This window comes from Erpetoichthys calabaricus, chromosome 2, assembly GCF_900747795.2.
Source record: "Erpetoichthys calabaricus chromosome 2, fErpCal1.3, whole genome shotgun sequence".
NCBI lineage: Eukaryota > Metazoa > Chordata > Cladistia > Polypteriformes > Polypteridae > Erpetoichthys > Erpetoichthys calabaricus.
Window position 1 is genome coordinate 110,255,326 of NC_041395.2, and position 27,344 is coordinate 110,282,669.

General features: G+C 39.6%; 1 protein-coding gene across 2 annotated transcripts in view; it reads left to right on the forward strand.

The window, feature by feature from the left end:
* The first annotated feature begins 1,584 nt into the window (after positions 1-1,584).
* Positions 1,585-27,344, forward strand: part of sgpl1 (sphingosine-1-phosphate lyase 1) — an 87,192-nt gene continuing 61,432 nt past the window's right edge. For both annotated transcript variants that reach the window (XM_028794350.2, XM_028794351.2), the window contains exons 1-2: positions 1,585-1,735; positions 14,793-14,958. In XM_028794350.2, the coding sequence (XP_028650183.1) occupies positions 1,703-1,735; positions 14,793-14,958 (199 nt within the window). In that variant the 5' untranslated portion in view covers positions 1,585-1,702. The remainder of the gene's footprint in view (positions 1,736-14,792; positions 14,959-27,344) is intronic.

Consider the following 27,344-nt stretch of genomic DNA (forward strand, 5'->3'; position numbering starts at 1 on the left):
AATAAATGAGAGAATAGTCAGATGTAGTTAGGATTAGTACATGGAAAAAAAGAAGTTAAACTGCCAAAACATAATTGTACACCAAGAGCTACAGTCAGACTAAGAACAGATCAAAATCCTAAGGAAGATGGCTCATAGAAGATGATTTGTTTTAATTAAAGTCTTTCCCTATGATATTTTAAAGTTGGGACACGTGTGCCTCATGCAGCCATTTTTTACATCATGACTGTTATTTTGTCATGGGTCAAATGGCATGTGCTTCATGTGCCTAGCAACCCGACAAAAACATAGCCACCAGACACACAAAATGAATTTGCCCTTGAAAAACAACCTAACAACATATATACATTTCATGCCAGAATTTGTTTTTATTACTTTTGCAGTAAATTGTCTTTTTTATTTTGTGGGCAGTGGAGAGTATCACACTATTTACAAAACACATTATTGATGAACTTTAAGGCATTAAACATGTGCTTGGACTTTCTGACAGCTCAAGTTGAATTTTCCAAAATTCATGATTATCTACGTTACAGAAAAACTGCAGAGTAAACTTTGTAACTTTTTTGGGGTCCAAAAATAAATACTCTAATCTTTTAAGGAAACCTCAACTATTTAGAAAATGGCTTCTTTTATTTGATTTTTTTTTCTTGTTTGATATTTGATGTTTTTTATGTCTTACGTTTTTATACTTGAATTTTTGCATAATGATTTTCACAAAGGGATAGTCCTAATGGCCATTCATGTTTGCTACTATGCTTTTCTTGAAATGTATCTGTAAGATACAAGTTCCGATCTTACACCAAGAGCTGTTGGTTTATATTTCAGTCCACTACAAATTTGGTTTAGGGGGATTGAGAATTTTTATGTTATATTATGTTATTCCCCCTGTCCAAATGTCTTCCTCGCACAGTCCAAAGACATGCAGGTTAGGTGGACTGGCATTGCTAAAGTGGCCCTGGGGAGAGAGAGAGAGAGAGAGAGAGAGAGAGAGAGAGAGAGAGAGAGAGAGAGTGTTCACCCTGTGATGGAATGGAGCTCTGTTCAGGTAATGTTCCATTGTATCCAGTGACTGCTGGGATAGGCTCCAGCTGCCCTGCAGCCTCACCCTTGATAAGCGGTTTAGGAAAATGGATGAATCTTATATTGATAGTTTACTTTTTCAAATATCTCATTCATATACTTTTAAAAAAATCTATTAAGTCATTTTGTGTTGAACTACTGCAAAATTCTGTAGGATTTTATGCTCACTTTTCTGCAGCAACACTAAAGCTGCTGTGACTTTTAATGTAAATTGAAACATACTGTTAGCATTTTACAGTTTTTGTTACAATCATTACATGAATGAGGCAGAGAAAAGGCAATAGTAGAACTCATTGTATTGTTTATACCATGATGATTTAGCCAACATGATTCAACCTTTTCCATTTTTAAATGAATCGGGTGATAGTGATCTTTCCAAGTCCCATTATTCCTACTCAATATGGCTGCCTTCAAAGGACGTTCCTTGAGTCTCGATCACATCTATGGTAATCTAGTGAAATGTGCTTTATCTATGGAAGGGGGAGGGATTTTTGAGAAGTTGACCGGCTGCAACTTCCTGATTTTATAAGTAGTTTCGATAAGGAACGATTGAATCGGTTTCACAGTGAGAAAGAACACTCGCTAGACGGTACGGCAGAGAAAGTATTAAATGTAAATCATAATGAGCCAAGAAAAGCTTGAAGTGGATATTTCGGTGAGTTAAAGAACTCTTGCTTTTCTTGTATTTTGCGTTCCTTTCAACATGTTATGTGAATACGTAGTGTCTTGAATGCACAAAGGGGAATTTGGGTTTGACTTTTTGTCTGAACGATGCTTCCAAATTGTGAAATCGGAGAAAATGAGCTTACTCGTAACATTAATAAAATGGTGCTTTACTGTTCGAGTGACAGACGCCGTGCTGACAGCGCATTAAAGAAGTCACACGGGGTTAAAGCTTTTCTTAAAGGCCTTTGCTTTACGACGATCATAGATAACATCTCTTTTCCTAAGTGACATGGTTAGATTTGCAATTTTAGGTGATGTCTAAATAGCCCTTTACATGTAAACACATTGCAGGGTGGATTGGTAGCAAATGAGAACTTAAAATAGTTTTGTAACTATCAAATTATTATAGCACGGGACTGCCTGATTTATTTGTTAATGTAGATGCCTGCAGAATTTTGTGTGATTTTTTTTTTTTCTGCATGACATAAAATAATTTTTGCCGTGGCAGCATATAGAGATTTCGAATTTGTATCTACAGATTAACATTTAGTATGCACATTTAATATATACATACATCTAGCGATGCTAAATTGGATTGTAGGTGCAGTATTATAAATGCTTTGAGGATTTTTCTTAAGATTACTGTAATCTACTTTTGATTTAAGTTTTAGTGATTTATTTTTTTTCCTTTGTATTATAGAAGCATGTAATTTATGCTTTTTTGTTTAAAATTGTTATTGAGCGCCGTTAGTACGTTTAAATGTATACTGTTTTTTTAAGGCAATGATTAATATTAAATACAACCACAAATTGCGTGACAGATGCAAGAATACAATTCTGCAGTTTTGGACACTAGCATATGATAATCTAATTTAACCTGCTGACAGTGCAAGTAAAAAAAAAATAGTGACCAAGCAACATTTTTACATTTTACTCACAAAGTGGTTATAAAGTTAGCATTATTCTTAAGATAAGCTAATAAAGACTTGCTTCTTCCCTTTTTTCTTCTCATTGTCAGCAATCGTTTCTGGATTGCTTGGTGTTGCAAGATTTTCTTTCCAATTTTACTAGAATAAGGGTGACCTACTGTTTAGTGCATCGGTCATGTTGCTCAAGAGTGCTGGGCACGCTCTATGTGGAGTTTGCACATTCTTCTGATTTCTTTACCCCATGAATTTTAATTTCCTTACACATACCATAGATAAGCAGAATAAGTTAACTGCCAGCTCTAAACTGGTTTTGTTGGAGTGAGTGGGAGCATATGTGAATGAGTGTGCCCTAGAATGGACAGTCTTGCTTCCTATCTTTTTATTAATAATTGCAAAATGGGTACTTTTCAGAAAGCCATTGTTTTTTACCTAATTAAGAAGTCATTGGGATTCATTTTGGGGGAAAAATGCCTTGTGGTCTGTGTTTGTCATATGGGAATGGGAATGGGAAAAATATGTCCATCCTCATTCATTTTTGGAAGTGCAGTTTCATTTTTGTTTTAAATGCTCCATTTGAATATCATTCCAACTGAGCACTTCATTTCTGCTTTTAAATTTTAGTCCTAACCATGACGTTCTCGAGCCCACTTCAGGGTTGAGAGATGGTTGTTGTAGCATTCAATCATATATTTAATCAAGATTAGATTTGCTCTTTGTCCTTTTTTCCAGCATCATGCAATTACCCTCCTGTACTGATTATACTGTATAATGGTTTTGTTGTCTTAGTATAATAAACCTGAATAAATTTTTATATCGTATTTATCTGTTCAATATATTTGTTTGACCATTTTTTTTATCCTTTGATCAGATAGATAACATTTGTTATTTCTATATGTTTCTGAAAATACATCCTTCCTTCCTTCAATTTTCTAAACCTTATTTATCTAAGTGGTGGTAATTTTGCAAAAATGAATTTAACTAAAAATTGGCCTTTAAATAACTGACTGTGCTCAGATTAAAAATAACTTTTATAGAAAATGAGAGCATATCCATTTCTTGAAATTTAAAAATGTAATGTGAAGTTAAATTTATGTAATATATTGTTCTATATTTGCTTATTATTAATGTATTTACTATTGTGACATGGTTATTGTTTCATTTCCTTTCCGTAACATTTTTGTTTTGCCATATTGTGCGAAAATACATTTCTTGGCATGGAGAAAGTAATTTATATAGCTGTCCACATGAGAATCCTTAGATTTTATTAAGTTAATGCTCACTGTTTCATGTGACTGACCTGAGCCTTGTTTATTGTCCTGGGAGTTGCAATTCACATAGGTCACTGCAGACACTTCAAAAGGGATGCTGGTGGATTTCAGAAGAACATGTGGAATGAATGCAAAGCTTGTTTATTTTGTCATTTCTTTAACATTTGATCTGAGGTTCCTTTTTGCTTGTCTGGTTCCACTACACAGTTTTGGTGCATCAAGAAGTTGTTGTGACAGTTTTAAAATTAAGTTATGCACAGGCAACCAGGTGGTTTCAAAGAGTTGAGGGACTTGGTTGGATAAAATAGAACCTGCTGGCTGTCCATTACAGTGTGTGTAGTCTTGTATGTTATGGCTGGTTCTGTATATGTAGGTTAGTATTACTAATATTTTTAGGTGTCAGATTGCTCATTTGTATAGCCATTCATAGTTTCTAAAGCTGTTTGTGAATGTTTATAATTTAATGAACTGACTGGAACATAGTGTGAAAATCCAATGGAAATGAAATCTGAAGCATCCTTATTTTCATATTGTTATCTGTGCAGTTTACAAACAAAAATGTCATCTGTCAATATCTGCATTTTGGTTGGTGGTATACCTGGGTAACCTGCATTACTCATTCAGATACATAAAACCACTTAGTAAAGCTTTACCCCAGTATCTTGACGGATGTGGAAATGTATAGAGAACCAAAAGACAAACATGAATTCAATTGCACATAAATTGTAGATGTCTTTTACATGATGTACATTTAAAAAAGTATAACTTGCGTAGCTAGAACGAGAGAGTACCATTCAGATATTGCCTGTTTTTTGTTTTCTTACATAAATAAAGCCTTTTGGTTAATTTGTTGTCTGTCTTGCTAAAAAAAAAAAGTAGTGAATGCTGCTGTTGTTCATTTGCTATGAGTGTGCAGTTTGCACATTCTCCACTTTTTTCGCATCCCCTCTGAATCGGCCCTGTTTAAGTGTATGTGATCATAAGTATGTTCCGTTCAGGATGGTTTCCCATTTTATTTCTTCTGTTTCCAGGGTTACACACTTAAAAGTCATTTATTTGAATTGCATGACTGTGTATTACTTGTGAAATCTAAACTGTAAGAGCTTTCACAAAAGCTTAAGTTTCTAACCAGTTTTGTTTCAAAGAGCTGTTAATAACAATAATTCATATGGTTAAATAATATTAAAATACTAGTCACACAATCTTAGCATATCCTATTGAACGTCCTTTATAGCTTTGGTTTTTGTCCAGAGTCGATATCTTGAGTAAGAGATAAATGAACTTTAGCCCTTGAACCAACAAAAGAGATAAGCAATAGTCCAGTAAGATTATTCTTTCAGCAACTAGATGTGTAATAGCACTAAAATGCCAGCTATGTTTTAAGCTGCTGAAGAATGCTTTTCACACTGGAAGGTTCTTGGTAGATACTGTTTAGTTCTGAGTGTTCTCATGTTTAAATAATGAGATAGGTTTAGTGTTGGAAAACATTTAAAGCCCCGTTTCAAGTTAAGACCTGCACTCCTAAAAGTCGTTTTTGTTTTCTCTGCCAGAGCAGTTACAGACTGTATTTCCAAAGAGAAACACCAATATGGTGGATGATTTGCAGCAATTTCACAAATTCTTTCCTTTTTTTTTTCCTAAGTAATTTTCTAAATTTAAATTAGAAAATGTAAATGTACATTTACTTTCCAATCAATATCTAATATGTTATTCATTGTCAAAGGTCCATAGATATTGAAGGTATAATCATGCAGATTTTAGTTATTGATTCATCCATCCATTATCCAACCCGCTATATCTTAACTACAGGGTCACGGGGGTCTGCTGGAGCTAATCCCAGCCAACACAGGGCACAAGGCAGGAAACAAACCCCGGGCAGGGCGCCAGCCCACCGCAGGGCACACACACAGACACACACACACTCCGCACACACTAGGGACAATAAGGATTGCCAATGCACCTAACCTGCATGTCTTTGGACTGTGGGGGGAAACCCACGCAGACACGGGGAGAACATGCAAACTCCACGCAGGGAGGACCCGGGAAGCGAACCTAGATATCCTAACTGAGGCAGCAGCACTAGATAGATAGATAGATAGATAGATACTTTATTAATCCCGATGGGAAATTCACATTCTTCAGCAGCAGCATACTGATACAATAAATAATATTAAATTAAAGAATGATAATAATACAGGTGAAAAAAACAGACAATAACTATGTATAATGTTAAATATTAACGTTTACCCCCCCCTGGTGGAATTAAAGAGTCGCATAGTTTGGGGGAGGAACGATCTCCTCAATCTGTCTGTGGAGCAGGACAGTGACAGCAGTCTGTCGCTGAAGCTGCTCTTCTGTCTGGAGATGACATTATTTAGTGGATGCAGTGGATTCTCCATAATTGATAGGAGCCTGCTGAGCGCCCTTCGCTCTGCCACAGATGTTAAACTGTCCAGCTCCATGCCAACAATAGAGCCTGCCTTCCTCACCAGTTTGTCCAGGCGTGAGGCGTCTTTCCTCTTAATGCTGCCTCCCCAGCACACCACTGCGTAGAAGAGGGCGCTCGCCACAACTGTTTGATAGAACATCTGCAGCATCTTATTGCAGATGTTGAAGGAAGCCAGCCTTCTAAGGAAGTATAACCGGCTTTGTCCTTTCTTGCACAGCGCATCAGTATTGGCAGTCCAGTCTAATTTATCATCCAGCTGCACTCCCAGATATTTATAGGTCTGCACCATCTGCACACAGTCACCTTTGATGATCACTGGGTCTATGAGGGGTCTGGGCCTCCTAAAATCCACCACCAGCTCCTTGGTTTTGCTGGTGTTCAGGTGTAGGTGGTTTGAGTCGGACCATTTAACAAAGTCATTGATTAGGTCCCTATACTCCTCCTCCAGCCCATTCCTGATACAGCCCACGATAGCAGTGTCATCAGCGAACTTTTGCACATGGCAGGACTCCGAGTTGTATTGGAAGTCCGATGTATATAGGCTGAACAGGACCGGAGAAAGTACAGTCCCTTGTGGCGCTCCTGTGTTGCTGACCACAATGTCAGACGTGCAGTTCCCAAGACGCACATACTGAGGTCTGTCTTTAAGATAGTCCACGATCCATGCCACTAGGTATGAATCTAATCCCATCTCTGTCAGCTTGTCCCTAAGGAGCAGAGGTTGGATTGTGTTGAAGGCGCTAGAGAAGTCTAGAAACATAATTCTTACAGCACCACTGCCTCTGTCCAAGTGAGAGAGGGATCGGTGTAGCATATAGATGATGGCATCTTCCGCTCCCACCTTCTCCTGATATGCAAACTGCAGAGGGTCAAGGGCGTGTTGAACCTGTGGCCTAAGGTGGTGAAGCAGCAGCCTCTCCATGGTCTTCATCACATGTGATGTCAGAGCAACAGGCCGAAAGTCATTCAGCTCACTAGGACGTGATACCTTTGGGACTGGGGTGATACAAGATGTTTTCCAAAGCCTCGGGACTCTCCCCTGTTCCAGGCTCAGGTTGAAGATGCGCTGTAGAGGACCCCCCAGCTCCGATGCACAGACCTTCAGCAGTCGTGGCGATACTCCATCTGGACCCGCTGCTTTGCTGGCACGAAGTCTCCTCAGCTCTCTGCTCACTTGCGCTGTTGTTATTATGGGTGGGGATGTTTTTCCTATGCTGGTATCAGCAGAAGGATGTGTGGAGGGTGCAGTACTCCGAGGTGAGAGTGAGAGTGGGTTAGGGTGGTCAAACCTGTTAAAAAAGTTGTTCATTTGGTTTGCTCTCTTCACGTCTCTCTCAATGGTGGTACCCCGCTTCGAGCTGCAGCCAGTGATGATCTTCATCCCATCCCACACTTCCTTCATGCTGTTATTCTGCAACTTCTGCTCCAGCTTTCTCCTGTACTGCTCCTTCGTCGCCCTGAGTTGGACTCGGAGTTCCTTCTGCACGCGCTTCAGCTCATGCTGATCACCGTCTTTAAAAGCCCTTTTCTTCTGATTCAAAAGGCCCTTGATGTCACTTGTAATCCATGGCTTGTTGTTAGCATAGCAGCGTACTGTTCTTACTGGAACTACAATGTCCATACAGAAGTTGATGTAGTCAGTAGTGCAGTCAACAACTTCCTCAATGTTCTCATTATGAGATCCCTGCAGGATATCCCAGTCTGTAGTTCCAAAAAGTTCTCTCAGAGTATTCTCAGCCTCCAGGGTCCACTTCCTGAATGATCGTGTGGTTGTAGGTAGGACTCTAACTTTTGGTTTATAGTGAGGCTGAAGCTGAACCAGGTTATGATCTCCTTTCCCAAGCGCAGGCAGCGGGGGTGGCGCTGTATGCGTCTTTAACGTTTGCATACAGTAAATCAATAGTCTTATTTCCCCAGGTGTTACAGTCCACATACTGGGAGAATGCAGGCAATGTTTTGTCCAGCGTCACATGGTTAAAGTCTCCAGCGATTAGCACAAGCGCCTCAGGGTGCTGCGTTTGTAACTTAGCAACAGCGGAATGGATGATGTCACTCGCTGACTCCACATCTGCCCGAGGAGGAATGTATACAATAACAACAATGACATGTCCAAACTCTCTGGGCAAATAGTAGGGACGTAAACTTACGGCCAACAGTTCGATATCCCTGCAGCAAGTGGAGATTTTGACATTAACATGTCCAGAGTGACACCACCGTGTATTAACATAGAGAGCGAGTCCTCCTCCTTTGTGCTTACCACAGGTACTTGCATCTCTGTCCGCTCTAACTGTGCTAAACCCGGATAGCTCCACGTTGGCATCTGGGATGGTGTTATTTAGCCACGTTTCGCAGAAACACAACAAACTGCATTCTCTGTAGGTCCTTACATTTTTCACCAGCGCAGCCAGTTCGTCGATCTTATTTGAGATTGAGTTTACATTCCCCAGAATAACAGAAGGCACCGAAGGCTTGAAACGCCACTTTCTCGCAAGCCGCTTCTTTTTTAGCTTAGTGCCACTGCGCCACCTTGCCGCCCGTTATTAAAGTTATTAAAATTAAGTTATTGATTCTTTTTCTGAAAATAATAATACAAGTTATAATATCTTTACTGCTTTTATGTATAGAGTCCGTTTTTAAAATTTTAGTTCTATAATGGTGTTTATTGTGAGAACAGAAGGGTGAGACACGAAGTAAACACAGGGTGGCACTGTTTTATGGTTGCAGATGCAAATGTTCATTTATTTATTCACTCTCCATGCCTGCTTGTATAATTCAGGAACACTGAGGTCTGAGTCCTATAAGATACTTTTTTCTTTCTTTCTTTTTTTAAATTTGTGTATTTATCTGTTTGCTTTGCAACTTTTTGAACATTTTCACTTGGAAACCTCTACAAATTATATCCGTGCTATTACTATTAGTTTGGCTTAATTCAGCAGCCTCACTAGTTGAAAGATTTCAGTCAAATTTGGAGTGGGGGGTAGTAAAAAAAAAGTCGTAGTAAGTTTTGGTGAAGTAATGTTAACAGAGCACAGCTCTTAATTTGCTTGTTCTTGATTGGTTGTCACAAAGGATCTGACTTATCTAAAGGATACCAGTAGTGTTTCCTAATCCTCTTAAGGATTTCTTATCCTTCATCCCAGAATGCGCTGGGCATGTGTCCTCTTTTTAAATCAACTCTTCTGTCAAAGGGTAGGGTAATGTATACAAAACATTCTGTCTAACCAGACCCATGCAAAAATAGTAATTTAAAGTCAACCGTGGAAAATTCTTATACCTTTTCTGAAACGTTTGTTGTCTATAAGAATACATCTTTTGGGTGCCGATAGTATTGGAAAGCATAAATATAGTTCTATGTCAGTCTGTTTGACTGGGTTTATTTTGGAGTATTGGCTTTTGCTTGCAGTAAAATGTTTTTGCAGATGCTTGGTATGTGTTGTTTATTAGAGCTGAATGAACAAGAAAAACTATTGTCATGAATGACAAAAAAGGAAAACTATGATAGGAAAGCAAATTGTATCATTATGTAGCCTTAACCAATACATACATTCTGTCAGTTCTGGCTACACTATTTTGGCACCTACTGTATATCCTTTTTCTAAAGCATGCTCCGACTGTTTAATTTATTTTTGAATTTGATGTATTTTTTTTTTTTGATTTTTAGATTTAATTTTGAGATGTAAACAAATGTTTCCTCCTTGTGAGGCATTCATCCATTGATTTAATTCTTACATACCCATTTTCAAGAGCTGAGTTATGAGCGGAATCGTGGAAGAAAGCTAAGGCTGAAAACTTGCAATGATGCATAGTTCAAGCTGCCCAGATTCTGTCACAGCATGAGAATGATTTGAAAATCCCATTGGTCATTCATTCCCCAGTGCCAGGAACTGGGCAGTTTGATCTAAGCATCATTACAGTCTCTCCTTAATTCTGCTACATTTTTTCCCCATATATTCTGCAGGAATTAACAACCATTCACTTACAATCATGAGTGGAGGATCAGTATGTTAATTTTCATAAAGTAATGAAAAATCTTAAAGTGAAAACTTTATATTGAGAAAAAAGTGGAGCAAATTCTTTGAACATTAGGGCATTTTAAAAGAAAATCTTTTTCAGATTTCTTGTACCCTAGGTTCTTGTCTATAAGCCGGACTCATGTATAAGCCGGAGACCAAAAATCATACGAATTTTTAAAATAAAATCGTATCATAGATAAGCCGGACTCATGGATAAGCCGAACGTACTATAACCTATAACTAATAGAAGAGAGGGAGGTCAGTGGTCTCACTCGCACCCATTTAATTTCTTTAAGGGGGGAGAGAGTGTGAGATATTGGCGTCTCTCTCACTCCCCGCATGGCACGGCCAGAGCGCGTTCTTTCTACTCTGGGCGACGCCGAGTCAACACGCGCGCGTAGTGGTCATTTAAATTGTGATTTTATATGTAAGCATATTTAAATATATATCGCGGATTTTTTGCTGGTTCGCGGATTTCTGCGGACAATGGGTCTTTTAATTTCTGGTAAATGCTTCCTCAGTTGGTTTGCCCAGTTGATTTCATACAAGGGACGCTATTGGCAGATGGCTGAGAAGCTAGATTGCTTACTTTTCTCTCACTCTTGCGCTGACTATCTGTGATCCTGACGTATGGGGATTGAGCAGGGGGGCTGTTTGCACACCTAGACGATACGGACGCTCGTCTAAAAATGCTGAAAGATTATCTTCACGTTGCTATCTTTTGTAAAGCTGATTCCTGAAAAGACATGCTGCACAGTGCTTCGCATACTTAAAAGCTCGAAGGGCACGTATTGATTTTTGACTGAAAAACAAACTCTGTCTCTCTCTCTCTCTTCCTGCTCCTGACGGAGGGGGTGTGAGCTGCCGCCTTCAACAGCTTTGTGCCGTGGTGCTTCGCATACTTAAAAGCCAAACAGACATATTGATTTGTTTGCTTCACTCCTTTGAAGAGGAAGATATGTTTGCATTCTTTTAATTGTGAGACGGAACTGTCATCTCTGTCTTGTCATGGAGCACAGTTTAAACTTTTGAAAAAGAGACAAATGTTTGTTTGCAGTGTTTGAATAACGTTCCTGTCTCTCTACAACCTCCTGTGTTTCTGCGCAAATCTGTGACCCAAGCATGACAATATAAAAATAACCATATAAACATATGGTTTCTACTTCACGGATTTTCCTATTTCGCGGGTGGCTCTGGAACGCAACCCCCGTGATGGAGGAGGGATTACTGTATAAGCCGAACTTATGTATAAGCCGATATTCTATTTTTTCATTTTCACAACTTTTTTCCTTAGATAAGCCGCGGCTTATAGACAAGAACTTAGGGTAAAAACCAAGTCAGTCAATTAGTCATGTTTATTCAAATTCATGTTTTCTGTCATGTACATACTACAATAATTTTTGTTTTCTCATAATAGTGACAGTAATACAGTATCAACAAAAACAACAAAGGCATAAAAACAGTATATGTAGAATCTATCATTATACTGTATATATATAAAAAACATGTACTATATTTGTTGTTATGTTTAGTGACCTTAAGATCTGTGGATAGAAACTGTCTAAAAAGCTGCTGGTGTGATTGTGAAATGTTCTGTGTTGTTTTCCAGAAGGGAGGAGCGAGAAAAGCAACTGTGCATGATGGCTGAGGTCTTTAGTTACACTGTTTGTCATTCTAAGGCTGCTTTTGTTGCAATATACACTGATCAGCCATCCCATTAAAACCACCTGCCTAATATTGTGTACGTGCCCCTCGTGTTGCCCAAACAGTTCCGACTCTTTGAGGAACTGGCTCCACAACACCTACAAATGTGTCCTGTTGTATCTGGCATCAAGACGTTAGCAGCATATTCTTTAAGTCCTGTAAGCTGCATGGTGGGGCCTCCATAGATCAGACTGTTTTCCAGCACATCCTACAGATGCTGAATCTGATAGAGATCTGAGGAATTTGGAGTCCTCGTCAACACCTTGAACTCTCTGTCATGTTCCTTAAACCATTCCTGAGCAATTTCTGCAGTGTAGCAGGGTGCATTACCTTGCTGAAAGTGGCCTCTGCCATCAAGGAATACCATTGCCATGAAAGAGTGTATGTGGCCTGCAACAATTTTTAGTAGGTAGCATCTGTCAAAGTAATATCCACATGAATTCCAGAACCCAAGGTCTCCCAGCAGAACATTGCCCAGAGCATCACACTACCTCTGCCAACATGCCTTCTTCCCATATAGTATTCGGCATCCATCTCTTCCCCAGGTAAGTAATGCACACGTACCCAGCTGTCCAGATGATCTAAAAGGAAACTTGATTCATCAGTCCAGGCCACCTCTTTCCATTGCCCCATGGTCCAGTCCACTCTGACTCATTTGTGGCTAGGAAGTCCCTTATGTAGCAGGCTGCGATGCATTGGTTGTTCTTTCACTTTTCTGTCATGGCCTTCATTAAGTTGTTCAGCAATTTGTGCTACAGTAGTTTGGACCAGATGAGCTAGCCTTTGCTCTCCATTGACATCAATAAGCCTTGAGCACCCATGACCATGTTGCCGGGTGACTGGTTTTCTTTTCATTGCAGTTTTGGTAAGTACTAATCACTGAAATACTGGGAACACCTCACAAGACATGCTGTTTTGGAAATGCTCTGACCCAATCATCTAGCCATCACAATTTGTCAGTCGCTCAGATCCTTATGCTTGGCCATTTTTCGTTCTTCAAATACATCACCTTCAAGAACTTCACTTTCTGCCTAATATATAGTATACCACCCTTTTATATGTGCCGTTTTAATGAGATGATCAATTTTATTCACTTTAGCTGTCTGTGATTTTCATATTGTGGCTGATGATTGGTGAATATGTATAGAACAGACGGCACTTGCATATTCACATTACATTTAGGATGGGCAGTCCAGTTTTATCTCTTCACCCTCTTATTTTGAAAGAGGATATCTAACCAGTCACATGCAAAAATAGTAACTTAAAGTGGACCATTGAGTTGCAAAGTGCTCAAAACTGCTTTCTTACAGGTCCAAGGTATTGGTTTTGACCCTGAAATATTCTTGTTTGGAGTTTATATTATTTTCATCTCTGAGTGGGGTTTCTGTTGGGATTTGCTTTCTTGCTATATCAAAAAGACTTGCATACTAGGTTTTGTAGTGATATTGAATCACACATCTATGAGGGAATAATTTTACATACAAGAATGTGTCCTGAATTGCATGTTGCCTTGTCCTGACCTGCTCTGCCTCCTCAAAAATCACATAATGGAATGAATTGGGAGAACTGGGTGGATGAGTTCAAGTAGATTGTTGCATCCTCCATTCTCATTCCTTTAATTCACATGTATACACAATCCTATTTTTTTTCTCTAGTGTTCACTGTGTAGTCCAATGTTAATACAAGGAAAAATTGTAGTAGTAATAATAGTAATATTGTGATGTGTACAGAATAAAGTGAAATTCTTACTTGCAGTCTGACCAACATTCAACATATCATAGGAGACAAAGTCAATTGTTTATTTTCTAAAGTCCTTCTCATAAGGTGTACTTTCAAGCTTCAGACTTCCCAATGCGTATTCAAATCTAATTAATTTTTACTTTTTTTCTCTCTCATTTCTAGTTTAACACCAGTTCACATTCGCCAGATGCAGAATAAACTTTTGTTAAGTTGTAGATCATTAAATACTCCTCATCTTAAGCTGGCACTTTGCTTATGTGTAAATGGGGAAAAAATACCTCAAACTCTACCCTTAGAACTTTTTTTTAACTTTTGAAGCAGAGAATTTAATCTAAAAGAATTTCCATGATCCACATACTGATTGATTGCAGTTTCACTTTGCCTTTAAATCTGTTTTCATAAAACAGCTTTGCCATGACCTATGCTGACTTTAAAAGTGTTAGAGAGCAACTGAGTTTCATTGTAATTCAGTTCAGTTTTTATCAAAACATTTGGTGCTTGTGTTGCAGAGGACATTTAACATGCATGTAAATATTGTGTAGATTCTCAAGTGTTTTGGCATGCTTAATTAATGAAAGGAGAAAAAAATGCAATGATAATTTAATGGACATTATCAGCATTGTTTTAATGTGCAATGTGGTTGGGGCCTCTTATTTCTAGTTTATTGCCAGATTTACTTTTACAGAGGTTTTGATAGCTGCTTTGTCTTATTTGGTGTTTCACTTGAATTATTTTCTCTCATTATCACCTTATTTGGAATATTCTTTGGTAGACTGATTTAACTGCCTGAATTCTTCTTTATAGGTTGGCTTAATTTTTTTTATATAATTTAACATATAGGTTAAAGCAGATAGATACATGGTCTTTTCTTTTATTTGATAGTTACATTCCTAAATACTTTTGTGTTCTCTAATTTAAGTTTATTATTTTTTGTCCTTTACAGAATGCTGTGGCTGTTTATGTTGAATTTTTCATGCACTATGTTGACAAGGGTCGAAGATTTGTGAATAACCAATGTACTGGCCTTGAACCATGGCAGATTATTGGAGCAACTGTAATGTCTACACTTTTTATACTCTGGTTACATGGATTTTTGTTTCAACAAGAAAGTAAGTTTTTTTTTTTTTAAACTGATTAATTTGAAAGCAATGTGACATTTCAAAAGTGTTATGTAAAACTGCAGAATAAGCAATAATGCTGTGCTGTTATCCATTCTTACATTGGAACCGATGCTGTCAGAACTCACCAAATTTACAGAGTTCTGAAAATGGGTGATTGAATATTGTTATAAGCTAGCATTTGTAATTTCACAACTTCAGTGTAAATTACCTTCATATCATAATTAACAACGAAAAAGTCCATCCATCCATTTTCCAACCTGCTGAATCCGAACACAGGGTCACGGGGGTCTGCTGGAGCCAATCCCAGCCAACACAGGGCACAAGGTAGGAACCAATCCCGGGCATGGTGCCAACCCACCGCAGCAAAGAAAAAGTATATTCTTTAAATCTAATGGTTGTTTATATTTATTATGTCTGATTGCATAAATTAGTTATGAAATTGTTGTCAAATGGCTCAGTTTGTGTTAGAAACAAACATCATCTCCAAACAGTTTTCAGATTGAGTTGGTCAAGTATGGCCTCCTTTTTGTCAAAGCCATTGTTTTATTGAGCTGTTTTTAAGTAATTACCTCATACAGTATGCCTAAATGAGCAGTTAAGGTTTCCTGGGAATCTCTGGCTGAGGCTTCCCTTCATGATGAATTCATTTAGTACCTCCGAAAGAACTCCCATGTGCAGAGTGAGTTTGGGGACATTGATTTTGAATGTATCCTGCTCAAAATCTGAGTTGTGGAAGCAGCTGCTAAAATCTCTGGTCTTAAAGCAGTTGGTGCATCTCATGGTTGCAACCCTAAAGACCTGATGCTGGACACCAGAGGTAAGGGAAGTTGTCAGACTGACAAAGGTGGCCTTCAAGAAAATGCTCACTGTGGGATCTCCTGACTTAGTTGAGAGGTACCGACAGGCTAAGAGGATTGCTGCAAAAGTGGTTGTGAAACCAAAAGTTTCAGCATGGTAGGAGTTTGGTTGAAGTGCTAGAGAAGGACTATTGGATGGCCTTGAGGATTTTCTGACAAACTATTTGAAACCTCAGGAGAGGTTGGTGTGACCTTGCCTGGACTGTGTTAAGCTGGGATTGGGAGGTGCTGACCTCTTCAGGGGTAATTGTCGAGCAATGGAAGGAACACTTTGAAGAACTCCTCAACCGTTGGACATGCTATCCTACCAGGATGTAGCATTGGACTTGTCTGGTGGGGAGGATCCCATCGCTGTTTCCAAGGTCACTACAGTGACTCGAGGACTCCATAATGGTAAGGCTGCTGGAGTGGATAAAATATGACTGGAAATGTTGAAAGCTTTGGACATTGTTGGGATAGCATGGTTAACACTTCTGTTCAATGTTGTATAGAAGGCAGGTACAGCACATTTGAAATGGTAGACTGATGTGGTGGTCCAAATATTTAAGAAAGGGGACCATAGGATTTGCTCCAATTAAAGAGGGACCATACTCCTCAGCCTCCCAAGTAAGACGTATGGTGGAGGGAATCATCCATCCAATGGATGAGCCAAAGATTCATTAGAAACCACGTAAATTCCATCCTGGCTGTGGAGCAGTAGACCAGCTCTTCTCCCTGGCGCAGTGGGAGTATTTTAACCCAATCTATATGTGTTTTGTAGAGTTGGAAAAAAAACATATGATCGGGTCTCCCAGCATGTGTTGTGGGAGGTGCTGCAGCTATATGGGGTAACAATAACGGTCTTGCATGCTATTCTTTCCCAATGTGAATGCAGTGAGAGCTGTGTCCGAATGCTTAGTGGTAAATCAGATTTGTTCAGTGTTGGTATTGGACTCCATCAAGGCTGTGTTTTGTCACCATTCCTGTTAGTGGTTTTCATGGACAGGATTTCATTGCACAGTTGAAGATTTGAGGGTGTTCATTTTGGGTGGCTAGAGGTATCATTATAGCTTTATACAAATGACATTATCCTCTGTCTCATCTGACTATGACCTTTGGCACACACTTGAGCGATTTGCTGAGGAGTGTGAAGTTGCTGGGATAAGAATCGGCACCTCCGAGTTTGAGGTCATGGTTCTCCCACACACAGTAGTGGAATGCTTCCCCCAGTATCTTCATTTCTTGTTTGTGAGTGATGTAAAAAGGGCAGGTGAGGTCGACAAGAAAATAGAAGCCATGGTCTATGGTGCTGAAAGCTAGAACCGAGTCAAAAAACAGTGCTCTCAGTTTACCACTTTGTTTACATCCCTGTCTTCATCTATGGTCATGAGCTGTGGGTAATGACTGAAAAAAAGAGATTACGAGCATGTGTCAGAAATGATGTTTCTTTGTGAGGTGGCTAGGCTGACACTCCATGATAGGGTGAGAAGTTTGGTGATTTGAAACTGCCCCTCCGAATCGAGTAGAGGCAGCTGAGGTGGTTTGGGCATGTTGTAAGAATGCCCCCTGAGTGCCTTGTGGCACACTCTGGACATACTGGAGTGATTACATCTTGTGCCTGGCCTGGGAAGAGCTGGAGTCTGCTGCTGGGGACAAGGAAATGGAGCCCTGCTGCCACTGCGACCCTCACATGGAAAAGAGAATGAGGGGAAGTTTTTATTAAGAAAAGTAATATGTATGCTTTTTTTTTCTTTCTCTAATAATACCTTCAACTTTTGTGTCTTAGAGATTTATGAGTCAGTTTCATTTTAGTGGCCACTTATTGGATTTTTTTTTTTATATAATTATGGTGGTTTAGTGACAATACCAGTTCCATCATTTTGGTGAAGTGAATTGTTATGCACTAAACCTTCATATTTTTACTAGTCAATCAAGACCACCCAAATGTTTTGATTTATAATTTGCTGCAACTCAGTGTAGAAGTTTTTAATCTTATTTTTTTAATTTAAAGCAGTGTACTGTATATGTAATGTCTGTTTGATTTTCTTAATCTTTCATTGTAGTTGAACATTTTGTACCAAAGCTGATGGCATTTTACTTTTCATTTTACTGTGCAGTTAGTAGCATTTCCAAAACATTAACATTAAATAAAGAAGATGAAGGTAGAAAATGAAAATCCATGTTTAAACAGTATTACTGTGCAGTTAGTAGCATTTCCAAAACATTAACATTAAATAAAGAAGATGAAGGTAGAAAATGAAAATCCATGTTTAAACAGTATTATGAGATGATTTGTTGGCTCCACTCAGAAATACACTGATTCATGGTGTTGACAATTTCTTGTGCTTAAATAGCTGCACAATTTGTCCATAATATAGGCAAATGGACGTGGAGGTGCATCTTCAAACATTTGAAATGACTTTGGAAATTAAATACTTCTCACAATGGATTTGTTTGAGTTTATGGAAAAATTAGCATCTGAAACACTGGCTTGACTTGGGGGTAACTTTAGACTGCTCCATGTGACACTCTAATGCTCAGGTATATCAGTTATTATTTTCACCACCACTGCATTGTACAGTTTGACTTATCTCTTGTGAAAGTTTAATGACGGGGTAGATAAATCGGTAGCCCAGGAACTACCAGCTTTTAATTCCAAACAACCAAACTATAGACTTGCAAAGCCTGGTGGACTACCAGATGCTTTGGATCTTTGGTCCATGCAACATTTTCCTACTCAAAAACAATCTAATAAAAAAAGACCCAAATCCTCATGTAAGATCTTGACTTGAGTGTTGCTTTTAAAGACTGCTGCTTATAGTTTGCCAGACCGCGGCTATTAAAGTCTAAAGCCCAGTTAATCCTTAATGTGTCAGCCAGTAATGTTGCATATCGAACAACTGCACAACAGAGGAAGTGAGACTCTGATGATGGAAGAAGAGTTGTGCCAGTTATTACTGGTTTTAAGAGGAAAGGAAGGTGAAGGTGGAGTGTAAGACCCCGTAACCAAAAGCAGCAAACAGAGAGTGATTACAGTATTTTTGTGCGTAGGTGACCTAACATGGTGGGGGAGGGGGGAGATTGGGGGGAAAATGTACACTGATGCAGCCGGTAACTCATTTTAAGTGACAGAGCTTATTAGAGAAAATGACCTAAATTATTTAGCAACTTGTTGATCACATGTGAAGGCTTCAATGTTCCAACAATGCTCCTGGCACAAGGCTATTCTCTGTTATGAACAGATATTACCGTATGCAGTCACAGAAAGGGTACAAGAAAAATCTCATAATTAATAAAGTGCTCACCACTATCTGATACATACTCTGAGATCCTAGCAGATATATTGAAGGTTGGGAAATGCTCCTTACAAATTAGCCCCAATACTGCAGAGAGTGGAGATGCTTTTTCAGGCCTATACCTCATCTTTATTAACATGAAGACCCATTTAATGGTCAAAGCATGGCCAGTTTTAACACAATGATCATGGGCTTTGGTCAACTAAAGTGTATGACACTGTAACTTGCACCTCAGAAAAACTCTGAAGGTCAAAGTAATGTTGTTGACAGATAAGCTAATTGTTGGAGTCTAAAGTAGGTCTGAAAACTAAATTTAAGAGTACATTGTTGATGCAGTATATCAGTTCATTTTAAATAAAATATTTTTGTGTACGTTGTAAAAAATACCATGCATCAACGTGCTTTAACAAATAATGTATGTACTAAACTATTTTCTTTCAGGATGTCATTTGTGTTTGTTATTGTGGTAGAAGAGTGTAATTCACTTGTGTACAACAAAACTTTATAAATGAACATTGCTGTTATTATCATATACATTTATAATTCTACCCCAAACCCCCACCCCCATATATGAGATACCTGATACATTTCAAGGCATGGGTCAAGGGAAACATCTGCTATACTTGGATGTTAGCTTTTCTACTACTAATAGATAGGCATTAAATAGCCAGCAGTCAATGTATGTCAAAGTGTGAAGTGAAGACCATACATCTCTCCCATTACCTGGGGCTGGTCAACATTCAGAAGTAAGAAGTTGTCCACCTTTGTTGATTCTTAGATAAATCAATAATTAGAAATGTGAATTATGGTAATCTGTAGCCCTATTCTGACAAAGAAAGGACGATCTAAGAAATGTTTACATTTAGAGACTTTTTCAAATGATACTTAAGAAAACATTGAAAGTAGGAACAATTCAATTTGTGAACACTTTTTTTGCCCCCCAAGATCCTTAATGCTGGTATACCTTACCAGTCAGGGTTTTGTTCATTTACATGGTGGAGGATGTCAGGTGGGGTGGGGGAATGTACAAAACAACCAGTTTTATACTTTATTTCCAGTATTTATCCTTGTATCTTATTAATTTGACACATTTTCTACCCCAAGTGTACCTCTGGCTGATATTTTTCTTCATAGCCAGTTTATTTGGGAGAGACTCTCTGGTAATTTATTTGTATCTTTAGTTAATTTGATAGCTTATTTTTTCTCTCTAAGTGAATATAATGTGGAGATGGCACTTCTTTGAACAATTTTTGTTCTTTTATGAATTTTAAATTTATTCTTGAATTTTTATAGTCTGTCTACATTGATGGTTACTATTTTAAGTATAATTTAAGCTGAAATTAACTTCTACGGGAAGTGCTTCATTTTAAATGCTATCCTTGTTTCAGTCAGCAGTAATTAACTTTGTTACTTTTACGTTAGCCCTGAATTGTTTCAGTTGTGAAGGCTTGCAATTCATTCTGCCATTCTAAAAGTATTTGTATTTTAGACACTTATTTCCCCTTCCCTAGGTGTTCTGGATTTCCTCCCAACATATTTGTGATACCTGTCTCCCCATTGAGGACAATAATGACTTTTATAAATGTTGTTGTGATGTTAGACGCAAATTAGAAAGGAACAATATTGACATAATAAATTTTTATTTTGTGTTGGTCACAGCTGTTGTAGCTTTTATATTTTACGTGTCTCATAAAGTAAGTTTCACCTCCGGTTTGCATTCTTTCATCATTACATGATTGCATCAGAGAGAGTATTATGCTGGCAACAGTGTGACACATTTTTGACTTTGGGAGAATACAAAAAAGAAAAAACTTCTTAATTCCATATTGGATTGTCTATTTCAAATTATTTTATTTTAGTTTTTTTTTTTTTTTTTTCATTTTTTAATTTTATTGATTTTATTAAAGTCAAATAACATTCCATATACAACTCAAGTTTTACAAACCAAAAAAAAAAAGGTTCAAAACAAATCAACCCCCACCCCTGAGAGAGAGAGCTAGGCTAGCAGTGTAAAACTTTATGCTAATAAAAATAAGTGAATAGATAAATTAATAAGTGAATGAATAAATGAACAGATAAATGGAGTAAAAGAGGGGAGACAACCTGCTTCCTCAATTTAAATGCTTATTCTAAAATGTTATTGGTTAGATCCTGCCAGGTTTTGAAAAATGTTTGTACAGGTCCTGTAAGTGAGAATTTGATTTTTTTCCAGTTTCAAATAGTATATAACATCAGTTACCCACTGACTTAGAATAGGTAAGTTAGGATTCTTCCAATTCCAAGATAAGTCTATGTGCCAGTAGTGTAGTAAATGTAATTTCAGTTTGTCATTCTCCATTTTACGCCCATCTGGAAGTACACCAAATACATGTTAGTGGATTAGGAGGGATTGTGACACAAAGGCTGTCTGAAAGGCATTGAAAGATTTTGGTCCAAAATTAAGTTCATTTGGTGCAGGACCAAAACGTGGCCCAATGAGGCCGCAGCTTGATTGCAGCGATCGCAGGATGGAACTCGCCCTGGAAACATTTTGGACAGTTTTAAATGAGAGAGATGCACTCGATATATAATTTTGACTTGGATAATTCTATGCTTTGCGCATATGGCGCTCAAGTGAATTCTGTGCATTGCTGCTTTCTACTTCTTTTCTGAAATGTTGAGTAAGATATACTTTTCCCACTGTTCTATTGGATCTTTGAAAAGGAGAGACTGTAAAATGTTTTTATATATTACGGAAATGCTGTCTGAGTCCTCGAGACTGAGCAATATTTTTTCCAGTATAGAGGTAGGTGGGAGGTGAGGAAAATTGGGCAGGTTCTGGTTAACAGAGTTTCGAATTTGAAGGTAGTGAAAGAAATGTGTTGCTGGAAAGTTAAATTTGGAGTGTAGTTGTTCGTAGGATGCAAAGACGTTGTCTATGTACAGATCTCTAAGTGATTTAATCCCGAATGTTTTCCAGGCATTAAAAACTGCATATGTTTGAGAGGGTGGAAAAAGGTTGTTCTTGTGCAGAAGTGCCACAGATAAAAGCTTCTCTATCTTAAAATACTTCCTACATTGGTTCCATATTCTGATTGAGTGAAGCACAATTGGGTTGTTAGTATATTGGCGATAACTTGTATTTATTGGGGTGCAAAGCAAGGAATATAAAGAAGTACTGCAGGATTTTATTTCTTTTGTGAACCAAGCCTGTGTATGTTCATCTATTTGTGTCCATGTCCATGTTTTTATAGTGTACTAGCCGACCCGCAGCGTAGTATACGCCGCATAATTATTTATTGATGGGTGAACACTTCCTGAAAGACACAGTTGTCCAAATGAGGTGGGTTTGTCGGTGCACAGCCATTTTAAGATCTCTCCAGAGATGTTCAATCGGATTCAAGTCTGGGCTCTTGGCTGGGCCACTCAAGGACATTCACAGAGTTGTCCTGAAGCCACTCCTTTGATATCTTGGCAGTGTGCTTAGGGTCGTTGTCCTGCTGAAAGATGAACTGTTGCTCCAGTCTGAGGTCAAGAGCGCTCTGGAGCAGGTTTTCATCCAGGATGTCTCTGTACATTGCTGCAGTCATCTTTCCCTTTATCCTGACTAGTCTCCCAGTCCCTCCCGCTGAAAAACATCCCCACAGCATGATGCTGCCACCACCATGCTTCACTGTAGGGATGGTATTGGCCTGGTGATGAGCGGTGCCTGGTTTTCTCCAAACGTGACGTCTGGCATTCACACCAAAGAGTTCAATCTTTGTCTCATCAGACCAGAGAGTTTTCTTTCTCATGATCTGAGAGTCCTTCAGGTGCCTTTTGGCAAACTCCAGGCGGGCTGCCATGTGCCTTTTACTAAGGAGTGGCTTCTTTCTGGCCACTCTACCATACAGGTCTGATTGGTGGATTGCTGCAGAGATGGTTGTCCTTCTGGAAGCTTCTCCTCTCTCCACAGAGGACCTCTGGAGCTCTGACAGAGTGACCATCGGGTTCTTGTGTCACCTCCCTGACTAAGGCCCTTCTCCCCCGATCGTTCAGTTTAGATGGCCGGCCAGCTCTAGGAAGAGTCTTGGTGGTTTCGAACTTCTTCCACTTACGGATGATGGAGACCACTATGCTCATTGGGACCATCAAAGCAGCAGAAATTTTTCTGTAACCTTCCCCAGATTTGTGCCTCGAGACAATCCTGTCTCGGAGGTCTACAGACAATTCCTTTGACTTCATGCTTGGTTTGTGCTCTGACATGAACTGTCAACTGTGGGACCTTATATAGACAGGTGTGTGCCTTTCCAAATCATGTCCAATCGACTGAATTTACCACAGGTGGACTCCAATTAAGCTGCAGTAACATCTCAAGGATGATCAGGGGAAACAGGATGCACCTGAGCTCAATTTTGAGCTTCATGGCAAAGGCTGTAAATACTTATGTACATGTGCTTTCAATTTTTTTATTTTTAATAAATTTGCAAAAATCTCAAGTAAACTTTTTTCACGTTGTCATTATGGGGTGTTGTGTGTAGAATTCTGAGGGGAAAAAAATGAACTTAATCCATTTTGGAATAAGGCTGTAACATAACAAAATGTGGAAAAAGTGATGCACTGTGAATACTTTCCGGATGCATTGTATTTGGGACATCGCCACAATTTCTGCCTCGCCACCATAAACTCTGGAAGTATTCATGTAGTCCGTGTATTGTTGAGCAGACTGTATGACTATGCTTCCGAGACTAAGAACAACGGACAGCACGTTGCCGAAGTTATCACAATGTTGGCAAACAAAGGTTACAGCCATGTTGTGAAGTTCGAGAGCAACAGTTTCGACGATGACATTTTTCCAGAAATGTCCAACTGATAGAAAGAAACAGTTACCTGATGCAGGAATTTGTATAACCTTGAAAGAAGAGTTGTTTCCATGAAATACATGTGAAGTGGTGGCCATGTTAGGAAAATGAAGAGTCAACGTGGCTCAGAGGTGCATGTGGACTGTAGCACAGACCAAAGCGACTCAGGATGTGTTTGGTGAGGAGTTGGGGGCGGGCACATGAGCAGGCAGTGTGCATGCCTTGAGAGCGACAGTGGACACCGGAGGAGGGTTACAGTTGGCGGGCTGGGCTCTGTCGTGTGTACCCCATGCGCACTGCTTGCTCATGCCTCCAGAGCCAGGGTGGATGCAGGAGGAGGGTTAGAGTTGGCGGGCTGGGCTCTGTCGTGCATACCCCATGCGCACTGCTTGCTCATGCCTCGAGAGCGAGGGTGGATGCAGGAGGAGGGTTACAGTAGGCGGGCTGGGCTCTGTCGTGCGTACCCCATGCGCACTGCTTGCTCATGCCTCGAACGAGGGTGGATGCAGGAGGAGGGTTAGAGTTGGCGGGCTGGGCTCTGTCGTGCGTACCCCATGTGCACTGCTTGCTCATGCCTCGAGAGCGAGGGTGGATGCAGGAGGAGGGTTAAAGTTGGCGGGCGGGGCTCTGTCGTGCGTATCCCATGACGCGGGAGGAGGGTTAGAGTTGATGGACGGGGCTCTGTTGTGCGTGCGTACCCCATGGTTGGGCGACTTGGTCTTTTATTTATATATAATATATAATGGTACTAGACATTAAGCCTGTTACAATAACGGGCGCTAGAACAGTAGTGCATAAACATTAGTAGGAAGTCTATATTAAATGGCAAGGGACCTTGACCTCATTCTGTTTCTTGTCTTAATTTTTTTTTGTCAAAAATATTTTTGCAAGAAGCCTAAAGTAAAATAATAATAAAATAAAAACATAGAAACGTATATGACAGTACAGTAAGTATAATTAATATTACATTTATCCTCTCCTCTGTGGCTGTTGATTGATGTGTTGTGTCTGTTTGAAGATCTCCTATGCTGCCTCTCTTTATTTTAGCTTGCTGTGGCGTCTCCCCAGCAAGTACTGTCCAGTTCCCCAGCAAGTATTTTAATCTGTGCTGGCATGCAGCTGATTATTGTGTGTGTGGCGTCTCCCCAGCAACGGATTTTATGTGCCCGAAAATAAATCTACTTTTAAAAGTCATCCTATTGTAATATCATGAAAATTCGTATAGTTAGGAAAACCCCTTCAACGACTGACACTTTACATTTTACTGGGCCAAGCTTCTTAATCGCAAATCTGACATCCTCAGAGTGAACACTTGCACAACAACACACACTAATCCCACCTCTTTGGGGAAGCTGGTCTCCACGTATCAGTACCCGATTTGGATTTTTCGTGCCTTATGTTTTAGGTGTTCCCTCATTTACCAAAATCCAATTGGTTTGTCCGCGCGTTATTTTATAGATCCCGCCCTCTCTGTCTTGTGTGACACGTCAGGCAGCCTTTGAAGCATCTGCTAGAGGCCGGTGACTCTGCCACTTATTCCGCCCTTCCCTGTACTTCCGCCTTGTCCGTAATATGCGTTTAATTTTCTGTCACAACAGTGGACAATCAGCAGAGTCTCCCCAGGAACTGATGTAATGTTGTGGCGTTTCGCTGATAATCGTGGCTGTGGCATCTCTCCAGCAAGTACTGTGCAGTTCAACAGCAAGTATTTTAATCTGTGCTGGCGTGCAGCTGATTATTGTATGTGTGGCGTATCCCCAGCAACGAATTTTATGTGCGCGACCGCGAGTACCCAATCAGCACTCTCCCCAGCAATGATGTCCTTTATTAAAGACTGCCCCGCACATGCGCACTTCACCAGAAGACACGGACACATGGACGCACACAGGGATTTTATTAAAGAGGATAGATATGTTTGCTGCCCAGTAATGAAATTGAAAGTTAGGTAGAGCCATGCCACCTTCAGCCTTAGGTCTTTGTAGGGTTGCCCTTTGGATACATGGATGTTATGAATTCCAAATGAATGAGCTTATGGTTGAATCTAATTTCTTAAAAAATGATCTATTGATGTATATTGGAGTGTTTTGAAATAAAAAGAGAAGCTTAGGAAGGATATTCATCTTAACAATGTTAATTTTTCCTGCTGAAGTGAGATGAAGGGTTGATCATCTGTGCAAGTCTTGCTTAATTTTTTCCATACAGATGGCAAAATTTGTGTTGATAAAGAGCTTTATGTTTACTTGTGATGTTTACCCCTAGGTATTTAAACTTATCTGCGATGATAAAAGGGAAGGTGTCCAGTCTAATATTGTATGCTTGAGAATTCACTGGGAAGAGCACATTTTTATTTAAATTGATTCTGAGACCAGAAATATTTTGAAATTCTGTTAGTGCTGTTAGGACTGCAAGCACAGTATTTTGTGAGTCTGATATACAGTATACAGTACCATATCATCTGCATATAGAGAAACTTTCTGTTCCAGTCCTTCTCTGGTAATCCCCTTTATCTCAATAGCATTTCAACAATGAATTGCCAGTGGCTCAATGGCGACTGCAAAAAGCAGTGTTGACAAGAGGTATCCGCTCCTTGGTGGATCAGCACCATCCTTTGGTGTCTGATGTCATTCCTTTCAAGAGGCATATTATGAGATTCCAGTTAAGGCACTCTGTGGGTGCCTGGTCTGTTGTCTCAGTGTATGCTCCATCTGTGGTGAGTGATGTCCAGTGACACTTCTCTGGTCATGAGTGACTTCAGTATGACCAGCTGGCACTGATAGGGCTGGCTATGAGGATTGTGTCAGTCCCCATGGGTCTGGCAACAGTGGTGAAAGTGGCTCTATGTTCTTGACTTTGCAAAAGATGACGGGATGCTAATCCCTGGGTCCCGGTTACAGCGCCCTGAGCCGCATCGTTGGACATGGTACTCAAATACTGGTGGTGTGGTGAAGGAGATCAGTCACATCCTCGTGTGCAGATGCTGGAGTCTCCTACAAAACTGCAGGGTCTAAAGAAGTGCCCAGTTTGCAAATTCTGCCCACAGACTTCTTGTTGCTACTCTGAAGATCCAGTTTAGGTCCAGTAGGCTACCATCTGCTAGGACAATGAGGCTGGACTTGGCCAGTTTCCAATAGCAGGCTGTTTCTAATGTGTTTGCACACTGTTTGTGTAAGGAACTTGCAGACTTGGGTGTGACTGACAATCCTAATGTGATGTGGGAGAACTTATGTGACAAGACACTGAAGGTGCTGAGGTTTGTGTTGAGATTGCCGGTGTTCCCAGAAGGAGGTATTTTATCTCGCAGGGCTCCCTGGATAATATCAAGAGGAGTTGCTTTGCATGGCTTGATGTCAACTCTGGTCTGTACCAGGAACTGAGAAAGATGGCTGCAAGGGCTCTGAGGGCAGAAAAGGAGGTGCTTGTTA